General features: G+C 44.1%; 1 protein-coding gene across 6 annotated transcripts in view; it reads right to left on the reverse strand.

Annotated features, from left to right (window-relative positions):
- FNIP1 (folliculin interacting protein 1) overlaps positions 1 to 21,309 on the reverse strand; it is a 373,696-nt gene that overhangs the window by 28,781 nt on the left and 323,606 nt on the right. For all 6 annotated transcript variants that reach the window (XM_086931544.1, XM_086931546.1, XM_086931543.1 and 3 more), the window contains one exon: positions 4,536 to 4,704. In XM_086931544.1, coding sequence (XP_086787670.1) covers positions 4,536 to 4,704 — 169 coding nt within the window. The remainder of the gene's footprint in view (positions 1 to 4,535; positions 4,705 to 21,309) is intronic.

Genomic DNA, 21,309 nt, shown 5'->3' on the forward strand with positions numbered 1-21,309 from the left:
CCCCACCCGCGGAGAGCCCTCGCCCCAAAAAGGCCGGGAACCAGCCCTCGGGCAAACTGCGACACCAACAGGTGACCGACGCTCTTGCGGCCTGGGAGAAGCGCGATGTCGAAGAAGGAAGCGGCTATAACTGAAACCCTCCACAGGGGCCGGATGTTGAGACTATGCTGACCTGGACATGTGGGCTGACAGAAGTCTCATCCAGCGCTCCAGCCAGGACTTCGGTTTCATCTGCTGGGACGCTTCATAATGAGTGGAGAAGTGGTGTTCTCCTAAACACCACATGCAGATGGTGTGAGGATCCGCCGCCAACATCTGGCGCGCACAAGACGAGCAGGTCTTAAAGACCAAAGACATTCGCACATTGTTCCCACACACACACACACAACAAGCGAAAGGGAAAGGTCCGAAACAGGCCAGGAGCACGATCCGGATCCGCGCTACACGCGGAAAAGGAAAAAACTAACATAGGCGTACCGGGGTGGGACTTATGTGACCTCGCTGACATCACGTACGCGGACAACGCCAGGGCGGAGTCGCGGGTTGCCGTCACTACGGCACGCGGGATGCTGTGGCCAAAAAAATTCTGGATCCAGTCTCACGCCTGGAGAATAATTCTATGTTAAGGAATCTGCGGCTAGTAGCCTCTATCAGATACATCATTATAGAGCTGCCATTGTGGAAAATGGCAGAAGGGTTGCTCTGAGGAGTTATTTTCTTTCTTTATAAGACTACTTGATCCCCCCGCCCCCCCCCCCCCCATGTTTTGACACCAAAATGAATTATATAGGTCTCATGGTTCCAGAAACATGACATCATTAATGCAACACAGCCGCCATTTTTAAAAATGTCGTCCAGAAAAAGTCGCCCAGATTTGCAAGGTCTACCTAAGCTAAATTACTTTTTTAATGATACAAAAGCACAAATCAAAAGTGAAAGTCGCAGGAAAACCATTTATTTTTTACAGAGGTATATCAAGGGGCCAGAATCCAGTAAGGGGGTGTCATTGGAAGGGGGATGTGGTTACAACTAATGAGGAGATCCCACTAAGGTTTGATAAAGAGAAAAAATATGTACTGTGTGGCGGAAGTGCAAGGAATTCCAAGGATGTCTGTTGAGTGAGTGACAACACAGGAGATGCTGAGACTCCAGTGAGGACAATGCAGGATAACCTAGGTAGATGAATGAAAATGAAATAAAAGAAGACTGTTGCTCTGAATTGCTTTTTTTTAAAATTTATATGTGAAAGAGAAGAGATGCGTGGTACAATGTTGCATAGTATGGGTGATGTCTGTATGTTAGGATGGTCGATATGGATGGATGTGATGTGTAAATGGTAGGCAGAATAGCAGGCTCAAAGATGATAAAGAGGATTTGGGCTGCTAAACATGGACAGGAAAAAATATTACCTGATGTACAGAAATAAATGTATTGTACCCAAGTTGTCTTATCTATCCGCTCCCTTATTATGCAACTCAACATTGATGCTACCAACTTGATTATCTAAGTGGTAATTTTAAACCTGTAAATGTCTGAGGAGGCTCTCTGGTTGTGGGGATAAGTCAAAGTCAAACTTTTTCATTACAAATCTTCTCAATACCACCTCCAGAGGCATGCTGTCTTGACCAGGACAAATGCTTTATTAAAAAAGAGGAAATTGTAATCTCGAAAGGAAATGTCTCACACAGTAAACAAGAACTTCCAATTGACCTCAAGAGAAATGAGTCCATCCAACTTTCTTCTTTTTTAATAAGTAGGTACCTGCAATAATTGTTCAAGTGACAACGCGGAATACAAAACTTGTAAACCTTAAAACTCAAATTGTATCCGTCTGGGGGTATGTTTTGGTGCCACTGTTTCAAGCACATGGTCCCATTCCATTCTAACAGTAGGACATTAGTTACAATTGCTAAAAAATGCAGCTAACAAACACGGCAAAAAGGTTATCCAACATTGTTCTGCTAAAGTTGCCATTAGTATTGGCCACTATAACTTTCTGCTCCGAGAACGAGTGCTAAGAAGTACACAGGATAATACGACATATTTTCACGAGATTAGCACTTTGTGTGAAAGTAGAGGCTTCTTTGAAACCTTATGATGATTAATCTACTGAGGTGCCTCTTTAATGAACGATTTTCCTAGTGGGCATTTCTCAAAATCAACAAGTAACAGATTTGTGAATTTCAATATAAACAAAGAGGTCCTCTGGTAAGCATGTACTTATGCCACCCGATTACTGCTAGACTGTAATATGTTAGCTTGTAAATTACCTTATACATAACTAATACTAGAAGAGATTAACAATGATTAGTCAAATTAACCCTCAGTAAATTGCGTCCTATCCAGGTTTCTATGTAGACTATGGTCACATAGTATATTCTAGGCGAAACAGGACTCCTCTCTAGCTTGTTGTATAGACCTAAATATGTATTCCAGAACTTGATGGTCCAATTCCTGTTATGAAACCTTCAGCTTACGTTCAGAATTTTGTCTGGAGGATGGTACCACACCATTACTACGCGGGCATTAATACAAAGTGCTATTACTACGCATTTTTTAGTTCGCGTTTACATTTACTTCGCATGTTTTCTACATAGCATTCTGTTACTTCGCAAATGCTATTACTCCGCATTATTTTACTACGACGGGACTTGCAAATAGGAGAAAGGTAAGTGGGAGTGTGTATTTTTTTAAGGGTGTTTGAGTAGTAGTTTTTTAGTTTTAGAGTAGGGCAGGGGGTTGTGTTTTAGGGTTTAGAGTAGTGTTGTAGTGTTTGTGTAGTATAGGGTAGTGTTTGAGGGTTTAGGGTAGTGTTGTAGTGTTTGTGTGGTGTAGGGTAGTGTCAGAGGGTTGTGTAGGGTAGTGTTTAAGTGTAGGGGACGGACTGGTAGTAGGGTTAGGGTCGTGCTGGAGGTAGTGTTATAGGGTAGTGTTGTAGCATTAGTGTAGAGTAGTGTTTCAGGGTTTAGGGTAGTGTAAGGGGGTCATGTAGGGTAGTGTATCAGTGTAGGAGACGGACTGGGGGTAGGGGTAGGTTCGAACTGGGTGTTTTAGGGTTTAGGGTAGTGTTGTGTTTGTGTAGTGTAGGGTAGTGTTTTAGGGTTTAGGGTAGTGTCAGGGGGACGTGTAGGGAAGTGTTTGCGTGTAGGGGCAAGACTGTGGCACAGGGTAGGGTCGTGCTAAAGGTAGTGTTGAAGGGATTAGAGTAGTGATGAAAAGTTTGTGTAGTGTATTTGCAATTTGTATTTTGTGTAGTGCAGGGGTGTTTATTTATTTATTAAAAGTTAGAAAAATAATTAAAAACCTTTCAAAGTGTTTGGGTGTTTATAAAAAGAAAGAAAAATGTGAAAAAATATGGTTATTACATTTAATAACCAACTATTATTATTTAAACTATATTTAATAATACTCCCCCACCCAAAACCCCTATTTCCGTGTAATCCCGTCTCGGGGGTTAGGTTACTTTATTAAAAAAAATAAAAAATGGTACATATTTACCGAGTAGTGTCTGCAGTTTCTAATTTTACTAATGCATTTGCGGAGTAATGGTTTGCTAATAAAAAGTATGCGGAGTAATGGTAGATGGATGTAAAAACATTGCACTAATAGCATGCGAAGTAATGGCATGGTAAGTGGCGTCATATATTCCTGGAGGATATGTTTCACTGATGAGTGACAGCCAAATAGCCACTCATTGCCTTTGCGATTCAGCACACTATTATGGACTCTATATAAAATAAAAAGACTTTGATGAACATCATAATCAATCATATCTAGCCTGGAACCTTCAGCTATGAGCACTACATATATTGGTTCATGTTCAGGTGGGTTAATCTGTAAAGTCAACTATTCCAAAGTCTATAAGCCACACTAGCCAGTAAGAGTTTCAAGTCAGGCTGCAAGTGACAGCTGAAGGTACTTGAGAGTATGAATACCACCTTCTTAAAAAAGGTCCACTAATCTGCCACCGTCAGGGCAGTCACCTCAGCGCAGCTTACATTATGTCACACCATATGCAGTGCAAAAAAGAAAGACAACTGCAAAGGGGTTCTACACAGATACCTGAAGGATGACCGGCAAAGGTTCACCAAGTCAAAGGATTGCTGAGTGAAGATCCTTATGGTTAGGACTCTCTAGGGGTTCACCCGTAAGGAGCCATTAACCTGCCGTTTCCTCAGCTGTACAGAACCCTCCACTCAAATGTCATCATTATAATGGCTGTTTGCTGTACCATTTTGGCTAGTATGGAGGGCTTGCACTACACAAGGATCTATTTTCACAGTTCAAAATAGGCTGAATCAGCAAAAATGTTTTACCTCATAGAATCGCAATGTTAAAAAAAGAATCCCTTTCTTATTTTGTTTGTACTTTGCAGCAGGCTTTTATAAATGTTTTATTTAGAACATACTGACAAACAATGCTTATTTTAAAAACGGGTCTTGGTCCTACTTATGTTGAATAATCCAACCAACTGAAAAAAGTGTACTGCTTTAAACATATTAAAAACATAGTAAATATCATACCATATTACTTACTTGCACAGCATGTGACAAGTCTGACATCAAGCTCTGTTTTATTTTGTCATCATTTCCTATCCCTTGCAAAACAAAATCCGGAACATAGGACGAGCAGTAGCCAGCTAGCAGTGATCTCCCAAAATTTGCAATGCTGGGCATGACGGAGTTCATATCAATTAACTTTGACCTGCAGGAAATAAATATATGACGCTTGTAAACATTTTGATGCGAATATCAGCTCAGCTAAAATAACAAGTGTTGGCAAAGCCAATATATCATGCCTTTGGACAGCATCCCCAATTAAGTATTGCATGGCTAAAGGAAAAAAAAAAGCCACTATGACACAATCACTTTTATAAAAAGGAAAATGCTACTTACCAGTATGCATCTGTTCTTGGCATGTAGAGCTGCAGTTACACACTATGCACAGATCGCCACCTAGTGTTGGGCCCGGATGTTTGCTGTTTTTGTCCTGAAAAGTCTCTTGAAGTCACAAGGTAGGAGACTCCTCCTTTGGATTACACTGCGCATGGGCATCGGCTCCATCCTTAGATTGTTTTTCGCCAGCAGGGAAATTATGGAGTTTTGTAAGAAACCGGAAGGATACTCATATAAGCTGCATCTAAGTAAGATAATGCTGGAACAGACAAAGGTAGCCAGGGAGGAGTGTGTAACTCTGCAGCTCTACATGCCAACAACAGATACATACTGGTAAGTAGCATTTTCCGTTCGAGGCATATGAGCTGCAGATTACACACTATGCATAGGTTGTATAGCAGTACCCATCCTTAGCGGCGACCACCGGTATCTGTTGCAGTAGTTTAAAACAGTGTTTTGAGTACAGCCTGGCCCACAGTAGCTTGTTGTTTAGTTTGCACATCTACACAATAGTGTTTTGTGAATGTGTGCAGTGTAGAGCATGTAGCTGCTTTGCAGATATCATCTAAGGGAATGTTCCCTAAACATGCCATTGAAGCCTCTATCTTTCTTGTAGAATGGGCTTTAGGAGGGGCAGATAACGTACATTTAGCTTTGTGGTAGCAAATCTGTATACATTTGACAAACCACCTAGTTATCCCAGATTTTGATATGGGGTTGCTTTTGTGTGGTGGTGAGAAAGACACAAAAAGTGGTTTAGTTTTACGAATGGGTTGTGTTCTTTCTATGTAGTAAAGCAATGCTCTTTTGACGTCTAAGGTATGAAGAGCTCTTTCTGTGACTGTGGCTGCGAGAAGAATACGGGCAGCTCTACAGATTGATTGAGATGGAAGGGCGAAATAACTTTTGGAAGGAGGTTAGGATTGGTTCGGAGAACAACCGTATTATGATGCATTTGCAGAAAAGGTTCTTGAATGGTCAATGCTTGTAGCTCACTAACTCTCCTTACAGAAGTAATAGCTATTAGGAAATCAACTTTCCAGGTTAAGAATTGTAGTTCACATTTATGTAAAGGTTCAAAGGGAGGTCCCATTAACCGTGTGAGAACAATGTTCAAACTCCACACAGGTGAAGGTGGTGCTCTGGGAGGAATTATTCTTTTGAGGCTCTCCATAAAAGCCTTTATGGCGGTCCTCTAAAAAGTGATAGATGTTGTCTATTTTGTAGGTATGCTGCAATGGCAGCAAGATGTAGTCTAATAGATGTGTACGCTAAGTTTTATCTTTGGAGGTGTAGTATGTATCCTATGATGTGTTGAATAGACACATCTAGAGGATTGAGGTCGTTGTTATGACAGTATATTACAAAACGTTTCCACTTGGCTGCATAACATGCAATAGTGGTGGGACGTCTAGCTTCTTTAATAACGTTCATACAGTCAGGTGGGAGGTTAAGGTAACCGAACTCTAGGACCTCAGGAGCCAGATCGCTAGGTTGAGCTGAGCTGGGTCCGGGTGTCTGATCTCTCCATTGTTCTGGGTTAGGAAGCGTGGAGACAGGGATAGCTTTTGGTGCAGTCCCACAGAAAGTTGCAGCAGTGTGGTGTACCATGGGTGTCTGGACCAAGTTTGCAAATTTGTCGCACCAGTTCATCCATATCGCATCGCCTTTGGACAGCGGGTGTGGATATCTGGGGGTGAAGCTTGGGCATTTGGTGTTTTCATGGGTGGCAAAGAGGTCTATCCGAAGTTCTCCCAACATCTGAAAGAACAGTTGAAGAACTTGTGGATGAAGTTACCACTCGTGGATCTGTTGTGTTTGAGAGCTTAACAGATCAGCTATGGTGTTTTGTATCCCTGGAACATGTTGGGCTAAGAGGAAAAAGTTTAGAGGTATAGCCCATCTCCATATCTCCATCGTTAACTGAGAGAGTTGCAGAGAGTGTGTCCCTCCTTGTTTGTTTATGTAGTACATGGCTGTCATGTTGTCGGTGCGTACTAAGACAGCTTTGCCAGATATTTGCTTTTGGAATGCTTTTAAGACTAGAAATAAGGCTGGTAACTCCAGGTGGTTGATGTGGAGTAGCTTTTGTTGCGGTGTCCACCTGCCCTGCATGGTGTGCTGCAGTAGGTGAGCTCCCCATCCGGAGAGCCCGAAGCGTCCGCTGTCATGACTATTTGAGGAACTGGCTCTAGGAACGGTAGGACCTTGGAAAGGTTTTTAGTGCTCCACCATTGCAGAGAGTGGGGAGTCCGATCGTCTACCAACACTAGGTCTGTTAATTGACCTTGAGCCTGGTTCCATTGACGTTCTAAGCACTCTTGAAGAGGACGCATCTGTAGTCTTGCATGAGGCACTATGAATATGTAAGAGGCCATCATTCCTTTGAGTTGCATGAACACTTGAGCTGGAAGAGAGTGTTGCAGTTGGAATTTTGTTAGAAGAGCTTGCATATTTGTTATCCTGGCAGGAGAGGGATAAGCTAGCTCTGTTGAGGTGTTTATTGTGGCACCGAGATATTGTTGTACGTGAGACGGTTGCAGATGGGACTTGGTGTGGTTTACTGGGAACCCCAAGTCGTGGAGTAATTGGAATGGTGGTGGGAGTGTGTTGTGAACACTGACTGTATGAGCTGGCTTTTATGAGCCAGTCGTCGAGATATGGGAAGACGTGAATGTGCGGTCTTCTTAAGTGTGCTGCTACCACCGTCAGGCACTTGGTAAACACTCTTGGTACTGTTGTAACTCCGAATGCGAGTACTTTGAATTGATAGTGCTGACCGTCCAGTACAAATCTGAGATACTTTCTGTGAGCTGTGTGAATGGGAATGTGGAAATAGGCGTCCTTAAGAACTATAGTGGCAAGGAAGTTGTTTTGTAAAAGGAGAGGAAGGACCTGCTGAAGTGTGACCAGCAACTGGAACAAACTCCCGATCAGCCTAAGATTAGAAGGATCTGAAATCAAGTTCAGAAAACTTCTTAAGACCCACTTGTATAACATCTAACTTCACTGCTGAACAGAGGAGTTTTCTTGCTCTGTGCGACTTTCCTCTCTCCTTAGCGCGGGGACACGCCGAGATGGCGTCACCAGGCGCTTTATAAATCTCTTTATTATTATTATTATTATTATTTTATAAGTGGTCTGATTGTATGTACAGGTTTAGTGGTATGAGGTCTAGAATAGGCCTTAGAGAGCCGTCCTTTTTTGGGATAAGAAAGTACAGGGAGTAGATTCCCTTGTTTTGTTGATGTGGTGGAACTAGTTCTATTGTGTTTTTTTGTAGGAGGGATATTACCTCCTGCCTTAGCAGAAGCACATGTTCTTGTGACATTGGGCGCTGTTTGGGTGGTATGTTCGGGGGGGGGGGGTTTGGATGTTAGTTGGAGACAGTAACCTGATTGAATTATTTGTCAGACTCACCTGTCTGATGTGATGTTGGTCCAGACGGGAAGGAATGGTTGTAGTCTTCCCCCAACTGGAGTGGAAAGTATTGGGGGAAGTGGAGGGAAGTCATTGGGCAGGGGTGGAGACAGAGTGGGAGTTGTTAGTTTTGCATCTGCCTTTGTTGTTGTTACCCCTGTAACCCCCTCTTTGGGAGCCCCCACTGAAGGTGGATTGGATAGGGGCTTTGTAAGAAGTAGAGGGACTATCTGAGGAGTAGCCTCTGATGATGCTTCTGTATGATGAGCGACGAAAGGAGCGCCTGGGAGCTTGCGATTGCAAGGCTCCCATAGATTTACCGGTGTCCGTATTTTTCTTCATTTTCTCAAGAGCTACGTCCACATTAGGTCCAAATGAGTGTTGCTCATCAAAGGGTTGATTGAGGATGGCACTTTGGACTTCAGGTTTGAAACCTGAAATGCGTAGCCTGGCATGCCCATGTAGAAGGACACTGGTATTAATTGCCCTTGAAGCAGTATCTGCTGCATCTAGGGCACAACGAATAGAGGTATTGGTGATAGTTTTACCCTCTTGTATAAGTTCGCTGGTTCTATTTTTGTACTTGTCTGGAAGGTGCTGCATTATGGATTCTAAGTCATCATAATGTGCCCTGTCGTACCTTGCTAGTAGTGCCTGAGTATTGTCAATACGCCATATGCCTTCTGCCTGTGACGCCGTTCGTTTGCCTGAGGCGTCCAGGAGTTTAGACTCCTTATATGGTGGGGAGCCTCACCTGATGTTTGGGAATTGGCTCTTTTGCATGTGTTGGAGTCTACAAGGGAGTCTAGTGAAACAGGCCCTTTAATGTAGACTGGATCTGAGGGGGCGGCCTTATACTTCTTCTCACTTCGGGGGTTGATGATTTGGGTCCTGACTGGATCTTTGAAGACCTTTGGCACATGCTTAATGACTCCTTTAAGCATGGGTAGAATTGAGGTGGACTTTTGTGTAGTGTCAAAGGTATCCAAAAGGAAATCCTCTTCTACTGGGTCAGTGTGTAGTTCAACCCCATGGAATTGGGCAGCCCTATGGACAAGTTGGTTAAATCCCATAGTTTCCTCTGATGGGGAAGGCCTGGAGGGGTATATGTCATCTTGTGGCATGTTAGGGACGTCTGGGGTGCTATAATCTTCCCAAGGGTCAGGTGAGCCAGGAGGACTAGGATTATCTAGTGGCTCAATATCTGCACCAGCCCCTGTGTCATCAGAGGTGTTATCCCAGTTGTCATCATCTTCGAATGGAGTAGGAGATGGTGTAAGGGAGTGATGTGGCAGGGGAAGTGGTGGTGGAGTAGGAGGAGGAGAAGGTATCCATAGAGGAGAGGTTGCAATGTACTTTTTCTTAGGATGAGGAGCCAGTGCAGGCGTGTCTAATGGTCGTTTTTCAGAACCAAGAGTCAATCAACCAGTTTTAGAATCCTTTCCAAGAGTCTTTTGTGTAGGATCTGGATAATAATCCACATTTGTAAAGCGCACAATCACCCGTAAGGGTCTCTAGGCGCTGGGGGCCGTCAGGAAGATTAAGCAAGCTATTGCCCATTGTCACATGGTGCTGGGATAAACTGCCGCCGGGGATCGAACCGTGATCCCCAGATTCCGAAGTGCACAATCACCCGTAAGGGTCTCTAGGCGCTGGGGGCCGTCGGGAAGATTAAGCAAGCTATTGCCCATTGTCACATGGTGCTGGGATAAACTGCCGCCGGGGATCGAACCGTGATCCCCAGATTCCGAAGTCAGTCGCCCTAGCGGCGGCGCCACACGCCTCTGTGGAAGGTAGATCCTTTGGTGCAGAGGTATTTGGTGCCGTACGCTTTTTCGGCACCGAACCGGTAGCATCTCTTAGCTTTAAAACATGTGCATTTGCAGGGTCTTTGGCCGGTGGAACGTGTGTTTTTTTCAGTTCCAAAGCCATTTTCGGCTCCGAGGCTTGGGAGTCAGGTCCTTTCTGTGGCAATTTTTTGCTTGGCTCAGAGTGTATTTTTGGTGCGGAGGAGCAGGTGCCAGTCTTCGGCGCCAAGTGCTTAGATGTGAACGCAGCCGGCGTGGAGGAGGAATAGGGCTTCTTTTTCGGTGCCGGTAGGGGTATACCAGCACCGGGAGTAGGCTTGCCTAAAGGCTTATTAGGCTTCTTTGCCAAGCCCGAAGGAGAGGCATGGGAAACTGTCTCGGTGTGCACCCGGGTCCGAGGGTGTGACCATAGCCTTTTTGTAGGGTGTTGAGGAAGGGCCGGGGTTGACGTGCGCAGTTACGACCCGCTGTGCCGGAGTGATGTCCTCGACATCTGAGTCGTCGGCCTCGGAGCTGCTGTCGACGCCATGTTCTTGCTCATGTTCTGGCATGTCGACGCTCTTTGGAAGTTGTCGTCTGGGATCGAAGATGACAAGCGAGCCATGGTTCTTCAAGCTCGTCGGTCCCGAATCATCTTCTTGGAGAGGAAGGAGGTGCAAGCAGAACAGTCTCTGGCCTCGTGCTCCGGTGAGAGGCAAAGGTTGCACACCTCATGGAGATCGGTGTGGGGAAACTTCAACCCACATTGAGGACACTTCTTGAATGGTGTCCTTTCCAAGGATTCCAAGTGTAGCAGGACTATTACACCATAGTCCTCTCTCCCCGGGCACAAGTTGGTGCTGAAACTTCATCAAACGTTGTTTGAACTTTTCTGTTTAAATAATTTCAACTTTTACTTCCAAATTAAGATTTATTGCATTGTTCCAAATACATTTCTCATGTTTTCTTCACATATTGATGTAGAAACATTTTTGCCAAATTTTAAATTCTCCAATGCATTTCGGTGCCCCATGCACCTTCATCAGGGAAATCTGAAATCATACAAATAATGCATCTTATATACTGTACTTTTCATAGTAATACATCATATTAGTAATTACATGTCAATGAAAACTCGCATCTAGTCCTATTAGGTGTTCACCTCAACATTTTCACTATCGTTAAAGTCAAAGTTCACCCGTGATACACAATGTCAGTTTGTGCCATAACCAAGTTAAAAAGTTGTTACAATCAATAATTCAACGGTAAATACAAACGAACTGATAATGCGAAGGTGGTTATACTCTGAGAGTCCCTAAGTGGTTGATGTTTTAAGTATAGCTCATACCTAATTAATTCTATGCCGCTAAATCGCTTGCGTCTCAAATTCTCTCAGATTTACTCCCTCGCGGTTTGTATCCGCTCGCAGTTTAAATAAATACAGTTTAAATAAATAAATACAATTGCGAGCGTCCACTATTCCAAACATTTACCGGACCCGCCGGTTCTTACCTAATGTGCAATCGCTATCGTCCATGTCGAAAACACGGAACTGTTAGTTACGGAAGCCTGGATTGGCCTGGTTTTTGCGTGCTATCGTAACCTGCGCATGCGCATTGCCTAGCGAGTCTGTTGGGCTTTTTTGAATACTCTGTTGCAACTTTATGGATACTAACACTGTATATGACAATGTTGCAATGTTTACCAAACAATCTAATTAATCTAGCGCCCATATACAAGCCAGTTTCATGGAAAATGCTGTGCTAGCGTTTATATGAATGTTAACAAGAATATTCGAAAAATGTCATTAGATACAACGTATAACAATCTGTTGTGAATGATACTACAATTCAGAGGTAGCAAAGAAATTCAGTCCGATCATTTAATCCATGTGGTTTCAAACTCTGTAAATGATAGATCCAATAGTTTTCACGTTTAAGTACGTTTTTTTTGTTGATAGAGCCTTCTTTATGAGTCACTATCTCAAGTATACATGCACGCAACTGACTTATGTGATGGTGCTTTTCTTTAAAATGAGTTGCCACCGTAGATTTCAAGGATCCCAACCTTATGTTGCTTTTATGTTCTGTTAATCTCGTTTTCAATTTCCTCTCCGTGTGGCCCACATAGGAAGACCCGCACGGACATTTTAACAGATATATCACATTCATAGTGTCACATGTTCCATTGACTTTTAATGGGATAGTATGACCTTTCATAGGATGGGTTATAGAATTCCCCTTCATAATGTTGTGACAACTACTACAGTTCATACATGGGACTGTTCCTTGGTATCTTGTCTTGGGTTTACTGTCAGTTGGGTGTGAGCATTTCTCCCAAGTTTTTTCCTCTAGTATAGGCAAACAGTGGTTCTTGAGTGAATACCAGTTCTGTGTTTTCGACATGGACGATAGCGATTGCACATTAGGTAAGAACCGGCGGGTCCGATAAATGTTTGGAATAGTGGACGCTCGCAATTGTATTTATTTATTTAAACTGCATTTATTTAAACCGCAAGCGGATACAAACCGCGAGGGAGTAAATCTGAGAGAATTAGAGACGCAAGTGATTTAGCGGCATAGAATTGGTTAGGTATGAGCTATACTTAGAATATCAACCACATAGGGACTCTCAGAGTATAACCACCTTCGCATTATCAGTTTGTTTGTAGTTACCGTTGAATTATTGATTGTAACAACTTTTTAACTTGGTTATGGCACAAACTGACATTGTGTATCACGGGTGAACTTTGACTTTAACGATAGTGAAAATGTTGAGGTGAACACCTAATAGGACTAGATACGAGTTTTCATTGACATGTAATTACTAATATGATGTATTAATATGAAAAGTACAGTATATAAGATGCATTATTTGTATGATTTCAGATTTCCCTGATGAAGGTGCATGGGGCACCGAAATGCATTGGAGAATTTAAAATTTGGCAAAAATGTTTCTCCATCAATATGTGAAGAAAACACGAGAAATTTATTTGGAACAACGCAATAAATCTTAATTTGGAAGTAAAAGTTGAAATTATTTAAACAGAAAAGTTCAAACAACGTTTGCTGAAGTTTCAGCACCAACTTGTGCCCGGGGAGAGAGGACTATGGTGTAATAGTCCTGCTACACTTGGAATTGTCGGATACTCCCCTGGAGGAGGGAGATACCCAGGAGCACGGATATATTGCAAAAAAAGACACAGGCTGTGCACGTCCCATTACCTACAGTTTGTCCTTTCCAAGGAGCCAGAAGATAGAGCAGAGGTAGGCCCGAAGCTTCGTCGACGACCGGAATCGAAGACTTCGAAGTTGTGAAGAGTTGCGTCGATTGGAAACACGTTCGAGACAATACCATCGAAAAGGGTGAGGATTGAGCCCATGCGCAGTGTAATCCAAAGGAGGAGTCACCTATCTTGTGACTTCCAGAGACTTTTCAGGACAAAAACAACTACAAACATCCGGGTCCAACACTAGGTGGCGATCTATGCATTGTGTGTAATCTGCAGCGCATATGCCTCGAACATAAAATTACGGAGTCAGCCCGATAAATAAAAAAATATAGGTAGAGCAAAAATGTTTTTGAGCACGAGTGGGGAAGAAACAAAGAGGGGGCTGGTGGAGGAAGCATCACAAAGGACCTGGGCAGGGGGAAGCAAAACAGACTGAGGGTGGGTAGGTAGAACACGGAGGGCACGGGCATCAGGAAGCAACACAGAGGGCGGTGTCAGGAGGCATCAGAGAGGGTGTGGGAATCAAAAGGCAACACAGAGGGTGGGGAAGAAGGGGGGGAGAAGGGGGGGGAGAGGAGCGAGAGAGAGGAGAGAGAGGAGAGAGAGGAGAGAGGAGAGAGGAGAGAGAGAGAGAGGAGAGAGAGAGAGGAGAGAGGAGAGAGGAGAGAGAGAGAGAGAGAGAGAGAGAGAGAGAGAGAGAGAGAGAGAGAGAGAGAGAGAGAGTCACACCGGATGCGGCCAGGGGAGAGAAGTACACTACACAAGGCATACAGCTAAAAAACACATGCACTCTCATGGAATGATTAACCCAAAAGAAAAAGGCTGTGGCAGGGTATGCTCAGACATGAGTCACTTGCTCACTTTGCCACTGGATTCAAGCAAGCCGGGCTGAAGACGGCTGGAATGCCAGAAACCGGTCCTTGGAAGCTTGTTTCCGGTCCAGGGAAGACATGGCTTGGCAGTTCGGGCTGGACTGTTCCCATGAGGCACAGGGTCAGACTGATTTGCATATAGCCATGTCTGAACTGGGGTGGCAGAGGTGGCTAAAGAATGGTGATGGATTAAACCCAGATCTTTTGACTGGGTTCGAGTGTTTGATTGATTCAGATGCTCCGTCCATCACCACCCCCTTTTGTACCGCTTTTGGCCGCCATAAGTGTGGCAGGGTATGCTCAGACGTGAGTCCCTTGCTCACTTTGCCCCTGCCACAGTGCAAGGACAGAAGTAATGTGCCCATACTCAGGGGAGGGATAAACACATTAAGAGGAAGGAGAGCCAACACAAACTAAAAGGAAAAGCAAGTAAATGAAAGACAGCAAAATCATCCAATGGTAAGCCGTCGGCAGGCTCTAAGCCCACAATAAGCTGACAAAAGGTCTTTTAGCCAACAGACAGCTTTCCTTTCTTTGGGGTCAAAGCCAAGATGGTGGCCACATGGAATAAAATCTAGTGAGGTACGCAGCCAGCCTGTATAAGATCCTCAAATAACCCTTCCCAACAGTCCAGATTTCCAGCTGAAGACCATCCAGGCACCCGACACGTACAACAGATGCCACCCACTCAGATTTGGGTGTAATACTACTGCCATTGTACAACCGTGGCAGAAGAAGGCTAACCAGTTAGGCAGGGCTTCAATGGTGCCAACACAGCCCTGAAACTACGTTAGGCCTGAGAGGTGCCAAAATCAACCTCTGCGCTGGTGACCCCTGCAGCAACTAGAGCGACCTATCCTCATTGCATTCTCCCTCAGGAGTGCTACCTGCGCAATTGTAGGCCAAAATGTGCTTTTTACGCATTCCTAAACGGGGTCTTTTAGTAAGTTCAAGCATGGGACTGTGACCTCTGTGGGTTTCTTACGATCTCCTCTAGGGCTCTGAGATAGGGGGTGCTCTTGTGGCTGGAAGTGAGCAGGGACACCTGCCCGCTGAGTGAGTACATGAGGGGCTGGTACGGAATTAGCTTACACTATACAGCATGGCAAACCTCTCTCAGATATGTCCCTACCAGGTGACTGGAGGTGGCATTCTACTAACAATGTTTTTATTTTACATTTTGGATGGTCGGCTGTTGCTGGGCTACTCTTGGGTCTGGGAGTTCATAGTTCAGGTTCTTATTGTTTTTCTCTGGGGTTTGCACGGTGTATGGATGGGGGAGGTTTGGTTGCTAGGAGCCGCCGGGGAGACCAGCGGTGGATACACATATGATCTGTTCAGATGCAGGACAAGCATCATACACTAACCTTTCCGTCTTGGAATATCTGGGGGATGGGTTCAACCTCTAAATGCCATGATATCCGCAGGAATCTGCGGCAGCATCTGGTGCAGGGGGCTATGCTGCAGGTCACTCACCTGGTAGTGAGTTAGAGCACTTGCGGCTTAAGATGTGGGGCCAGTTGTATAATACCTCCTATTCCGCTTACGCTCCGGGCATTGATAAGGATTAGAGCGGGGACACCCTTTGAGCTTATGCACTCCACCACTGACCAGGAGAGATGTTAGGTCCTACTTAAGGAAAAGGCTTAGTCAATATGGGACGCACACAGAGTACTTGGGGCGCACCCTCGAAGACCATAGTCCCTTGTTGTTAGGCTTCTGGCCAGTTAAGGAACGTCCAGAGATCCGTATGTGTTGACTTAACCCACTGTTATTAGAGGATGCTTGTTTCCAGGACTCTCTGGGAGAAATGATTGCCCAGTACTTCAAAATCAATGAGGGTTCTGCTTCCTCAGGCCTAGTCGGGTGGAAATCCCTTAAAGTGGTTGTTCGGGGTCACTGTTTGAGTCACTCGGTCAGAGTAAGAAGGTGAACTAGGAGGGGAACTATGGATTCTGGATGGCAGGTTGCATGAGCTAAACAACGCGCTGAGATCTGATGGGGATGCTGTGCTCCACTTCCTGGAGGTTTGATAGAAATATAATGCTGTGTTAGAACGTCTCCGCTGTCATTATTATAAGAACTATATTGCCAAAGCACATGGTGCGGAGGTACAGCTGGGAAGGCATTTGGCTTGGCTCATTCGCCCGGAGGCCCGCTGGGCCCTTATTACACAAATTCTTATAGAGGGCAGCATAACTCTGTATTCTTCCACGGCCTTTACCACTTTGTTTCAAGAATATTACAAACACTGAATAGGCGTTCAGAAGCTCCGTCATTGGAGACACAGGGTGCCTTCCTGCGGCAAATGCCACTGAGCCTGCTTACTCACGAGTCACGGGAAAGCTTGGAGGGGGGTGGGGGCCATGATGGCATAGGAGACTTGGTACGCCATTAAGGAAATGGCTACTGGGAAGACCCCGGGTCCTGATAGTCTGCCTGCTGAGTTTAATTCCACGTTTACAGGGACCCTTGCCCCAAAACAGGTGTTTCTGTATGCTGTTTAAAGCATGGAGCGCTGCTTGTGTCCACACGAGATGCAATTGTGATCCCACTCCCCAAGACTAAGATTCTGGGTGCCTGTACTACGGCGTCCCGCCATCTGTCCAATTCTTAGCAATGTTCTGGCCCTCCAGCTGCTTCCCCACAGGTCTGCATTGATAACACGAGAACCAAAACAGTTTAATTCCATCTCGTAGTACTTCCCTTAATCTTCTGAGGCTATACCACGTCCTTTAGCATTTGAAGGTGCAGTCTGTCAGGCCATGCTTATGTCAGTAGACCTTGAGAAGGCCTTAGATTCACTGAAGTGACATTTCCTGTACCAAGTGACGCGTCAGCTGGTACGGAGGGGGTGCTGCTAGATTAATTGGGTCACTACTTTATTCTTCACGGACTGCACACATTAGGATGGGCACTACCATCTCTCCACAATTCGATGTCTATAGTGGTACCAGAGAAGAATGTCCCTTTGTCCCCCTTTCTTTTTGCTTTAGCCATGGAACAGTTGTGGAGCTCTTCGATGGAAGGTGGTGTGCTCAGGCGTGGCAGTAGAGGGCCAGGAACATATTTCTCTTTATGCAGAAGATCTCCTTCTTTATTTGGCTGATAGCCAAACGGGTGCAGATACCACTTTACATTTTTTAGGAGAATTTGCTCTGCTTTATGGCCTTCGGATCAACAAAGCCAAAACCTGCTTGTTCCCCATGTCGCTGCGAGTGCTGCGGCTGTTGGATATTCTACTGGACTTAACTGCGTCCCCCACATCTTTTAAATACCTGGGAATTCGGATAATCCACTCCCTTGAAGACCTTCGGTGAGGCAATTTGTGGAAGGCCCTTAGTTTGCTTAAGACCTGCGTCTCCTTCTGGAGATCTCTTAAGTTACACATTATGGTCAGGCTTTTGTTGTTCAAAATGGTTATGCTCCCAGGGTTATTGTATTTCTTTTATTAATCTCCCCATTAGAGTGCCTCTGTCTTGGTCCCGGCAATTAGATTCTTTGCTTCGGGAACAGATATAGGATGGATGCTGTCTAAGGTTCTCCCTGGAGGTCCTTTGGTGCCCAGCTGATGAGGGGGGGCTGGGTGCACCTGCTTTTGAGTTGTATTTCTTGGAATTATAACTCCAGTAGGTCACCCACTAGCTCGATGGGGCTAGACTTCAAGAGTTGGGTTTGATGGGACTGGCTCATAATCAGACCATGCTGCTGGCAAAGTTACTTTGCCCAGCAACGGCAATTCTTTGACCTAGGGTGTTATTAGTGTTGGCCTTGATGTGTTGGAGGCTTTGCAAGCAGAGGACTACGGGGACACCCTCTACCTGCCTGCCTTCCGCTGGTTGGTCTCTCCCATGATGACCCTCTCACTTTTTTGAACAACTGGGCAGCTGTCAATCCAGATAGATACTGGCTTGATAACAGTCAGAGACTGTTTTCAAATGGGAATCTTACTCCAGATTGAGGAATTAGTGGCTCAGTATGATCTACCCCAGGCCAATTCCTAACCTTTGAAGCATTGTCACAGACCTTTGGAGAATTGTGGGCCAGTGGGCGGATGAACCAATGACACAAGATGATAACCGCTTTCGTGTCCATGGGCACGGCATTTAGTGAAGTGGTTTTATAGGTCACTAACCAGTATGGTCCGGAGGGACCTGTTGACACCTAGGCATATGTTGGGAGAGATATTAGGGAGAGGCCTTACCGTATCTGAATGGAGTACGGTTCTGGCGCACCCTAAAAAGGTCTCCAGAAATATGAGTCTGAGGTATACTCAATTGAATTATATTCATATGACATTACTAATACCCCACAGACTACAGGTGATCTGCGGAGGTGACCCACGCAGTTGCCCCAGATGTAAACATTTGGAAATATATTTTTGCCATATGACCTAGAGCTGCTCCCAATTACAGCCATTCTGGAATGCAGTGATATGTCCTCTGAATGTTTCCCTGAACTGAGTACTCGCTTACAATCTGGAGGATACTGGGGGTGTTGCCTAGACACCGAAAATGTAAGGTTGGCTCACGGATTCTGGATTTGGACCTAGTGTTTACTTGAAGACTAATTGCAATAGCTCGGAAGTCAGCAGTGGGGCCAGTGATGGGTATGTGAACGAATTATGTCACCATGTGGGCTAGGGCTGAGGAGAAGGCCCTGATTCATGAAGACACTAGAGGGGTGCGGCAACGGGAGAAGGGTTGTGGTCAGAGGTATTGGAGGCTTGGCAACACCCAGGGACTGCCACAGAAGAGAGTCCTGACACAATAGATGGATTGGCTGAGAGAGATGACGAAGACTCGGAAAAAGAGATTAGACTCTAGAGTTAACAGCCTCATGTGCCCTTTGGCTGCCCTACCCCCTGCCTTAGATAGTAGCTCTGCTAGCCATGTCCCCCATTCCACCCCAATCGCTTGAGTTCCTGCCTCCGGCTCCGACAACCCTGGAGCTCCAAAAGATCTCGGTAAGGCTATCCTCCCTCACCGGATCTGTTCCGTCACCCTCCCTTTTGAAAATTGGCATGTGCGATCACTGAGACAGTTTGGTTTCCTGTTTCTGTTATTAGTTTTTCATATGATGGCATCTGTGATTCCTCTCCCCTTTATTCCTGACGCTTAGTCTACATTACAGTGAGACTTGGAGGAATATTGTAATTTCTTTTGAAGCCATGCATTATGTATGTTTTAGGTCACAACTAAGAAGAGACCCGGCAGGTGGAAAATGGAGGGAATTATTGTCAGTATTGTTCGATACTGGATCGTTAAATTAAGCTCACTTTTACCACAGTTATTTCACCTTTGATTATACACCTGCTGGCTCTTTTGTAAGCCATGTTCATTGGAATGATATTTACAGATCGAGATGTCAAGACGCAAGTATACTGAATTTTTGCCAATAAACACGTTTGAAAACAATTTTTTTTTAAAAAAAAGACAGCTTTCCCTGCTTGCTAGTCAAGATATAAAAATGAAAAATTGTTCACTTTATCACCCAAAAGGAAGGGGAAGAGAGCAGACAGCCGTTTCTGAAGTAGGTGCTTCAGAGAAGGAAAGCTGAAGGAACGCTGCAGGAGAACCAAGCTATTTATTTAAACACTTTCTGGTGAGAACCGGCTCCTGTCCCAACTGCAGTCCCTAATTTGTGTGGCGGGGTAAGAGGCAGAAGGGTGTTAGTAGCCTTACTGCCAATACCCACTGAACAACAACAACAACTGTTAATTAACCCCTCTTTATATGCACCCTCACCAGGGGCTTAAGTCCATTCTACAGGTAGGGTAATTAACAGTTGTTACTGCCCACGGTTAATTTGAACATTCGAGTGTTAAGCAATCCAATGAAAACAGTTGAGAGGCACAGGGCCAATAAACGTATGCTCCACACAGCAGTATTGGTCTTTTAGTTTCTCAAAGTTTAATTTAGAAAATTCTCCTCTGAGTAGGTGAAAAGTTTCTAACAGCGCTGTAGCTCTTCTGCCTCGGGCTATAGCTGTAGTTAAAGACTAAATAGCTACTTTTAGAAAGGGCCTGTAAAACCCATGGCACAGGTTACAATTCTATAAAATCAACCACATTATGCTAACACTACAACATACCGAGGAAAAAAGGTGCTCAAAAAGAACATTCTTTACAACCAGAGGGATGTCAAGATGTTGAACGCTTTGGTTAGTTTTCTGAGACTGACTTTTAGAAGACAAATACTTGCCCAAGAAACACGATTACGTTTTCCAACCTCTCAAGTTAAATGCGTTTCAACATTCAATTGTTTTGGTAATTTCCCAAAACTCCATTCCCCCAGGGTATCTATAAAACAACGTCTATTAGTCATGCAGCCTATTCAAAATTATTTTCTTTTAATGCAGGAGGCCCAGTTAGAGTGATTCTCTCAAAGCACATACATATTATTATATGTATATATATATATATATATATATATATATATATATATATATGCATTATATTCTGGTTAAGTAATTTAAATACTTTTTAGTATACTCCATTTGACAAACAGATGTATAAAATACACATATATATTCACACGCGCACACATACATACTGGTTTGTCATATGCATTAGTTATACACAAACTATTTTAATTATAATTATAATATGATGGGTTTAATCCATGTACTGAGAGAAAATCACTCTGAATGGGCCTCATAATTACTTATTGAGTTGATTTCATCCGCCAAGGGAGTAGAAAATGCATTTTGAGAGACAACAGGCAATGTTTTCTCATGTCAGTTATGCTGTATTGTGGTAATAAATTGGAATTTGATGTGCAGTGCGATAATTGATAAATATGTGAATGTATGTTTATTAGTTTATTTGCTCTATACAACGTGTTACTGGACCACATTTATTATCAATGGCTAATCATGTCATATAGATGTGTGAAGAAAAAAACATTGACAAAAAAATTAATATAACGCAATTGGTGTGCAGTAAACTTGCAAAAATTCATGAGCATGCACCTACTGTTTTGACATAAATCAGTGTTATTTTCAAGAACTAGCACATTTCTGTTAATTTGCGAGTTTCAGATACACCTAAAACAATAGCAAAAACGAAAAAAACAATAAATATACAGAAGGAGCCAATGAAA

The sequence above is a fragment of the Lissotriton vulgaris genome, chromosome 7 (genome assembly GCF_964263255.1).
Source record: "Lissotriton vulgaris chromosome 7, aLisVul1.2, whole genome shotgun sequence".
NCBI classification, from domain to species: Eukaryota; Metazoa; Chordata; class Amphibia; order Caudata; family Salamandridae; genus Lissotriton; species Lissotriton vulgaris.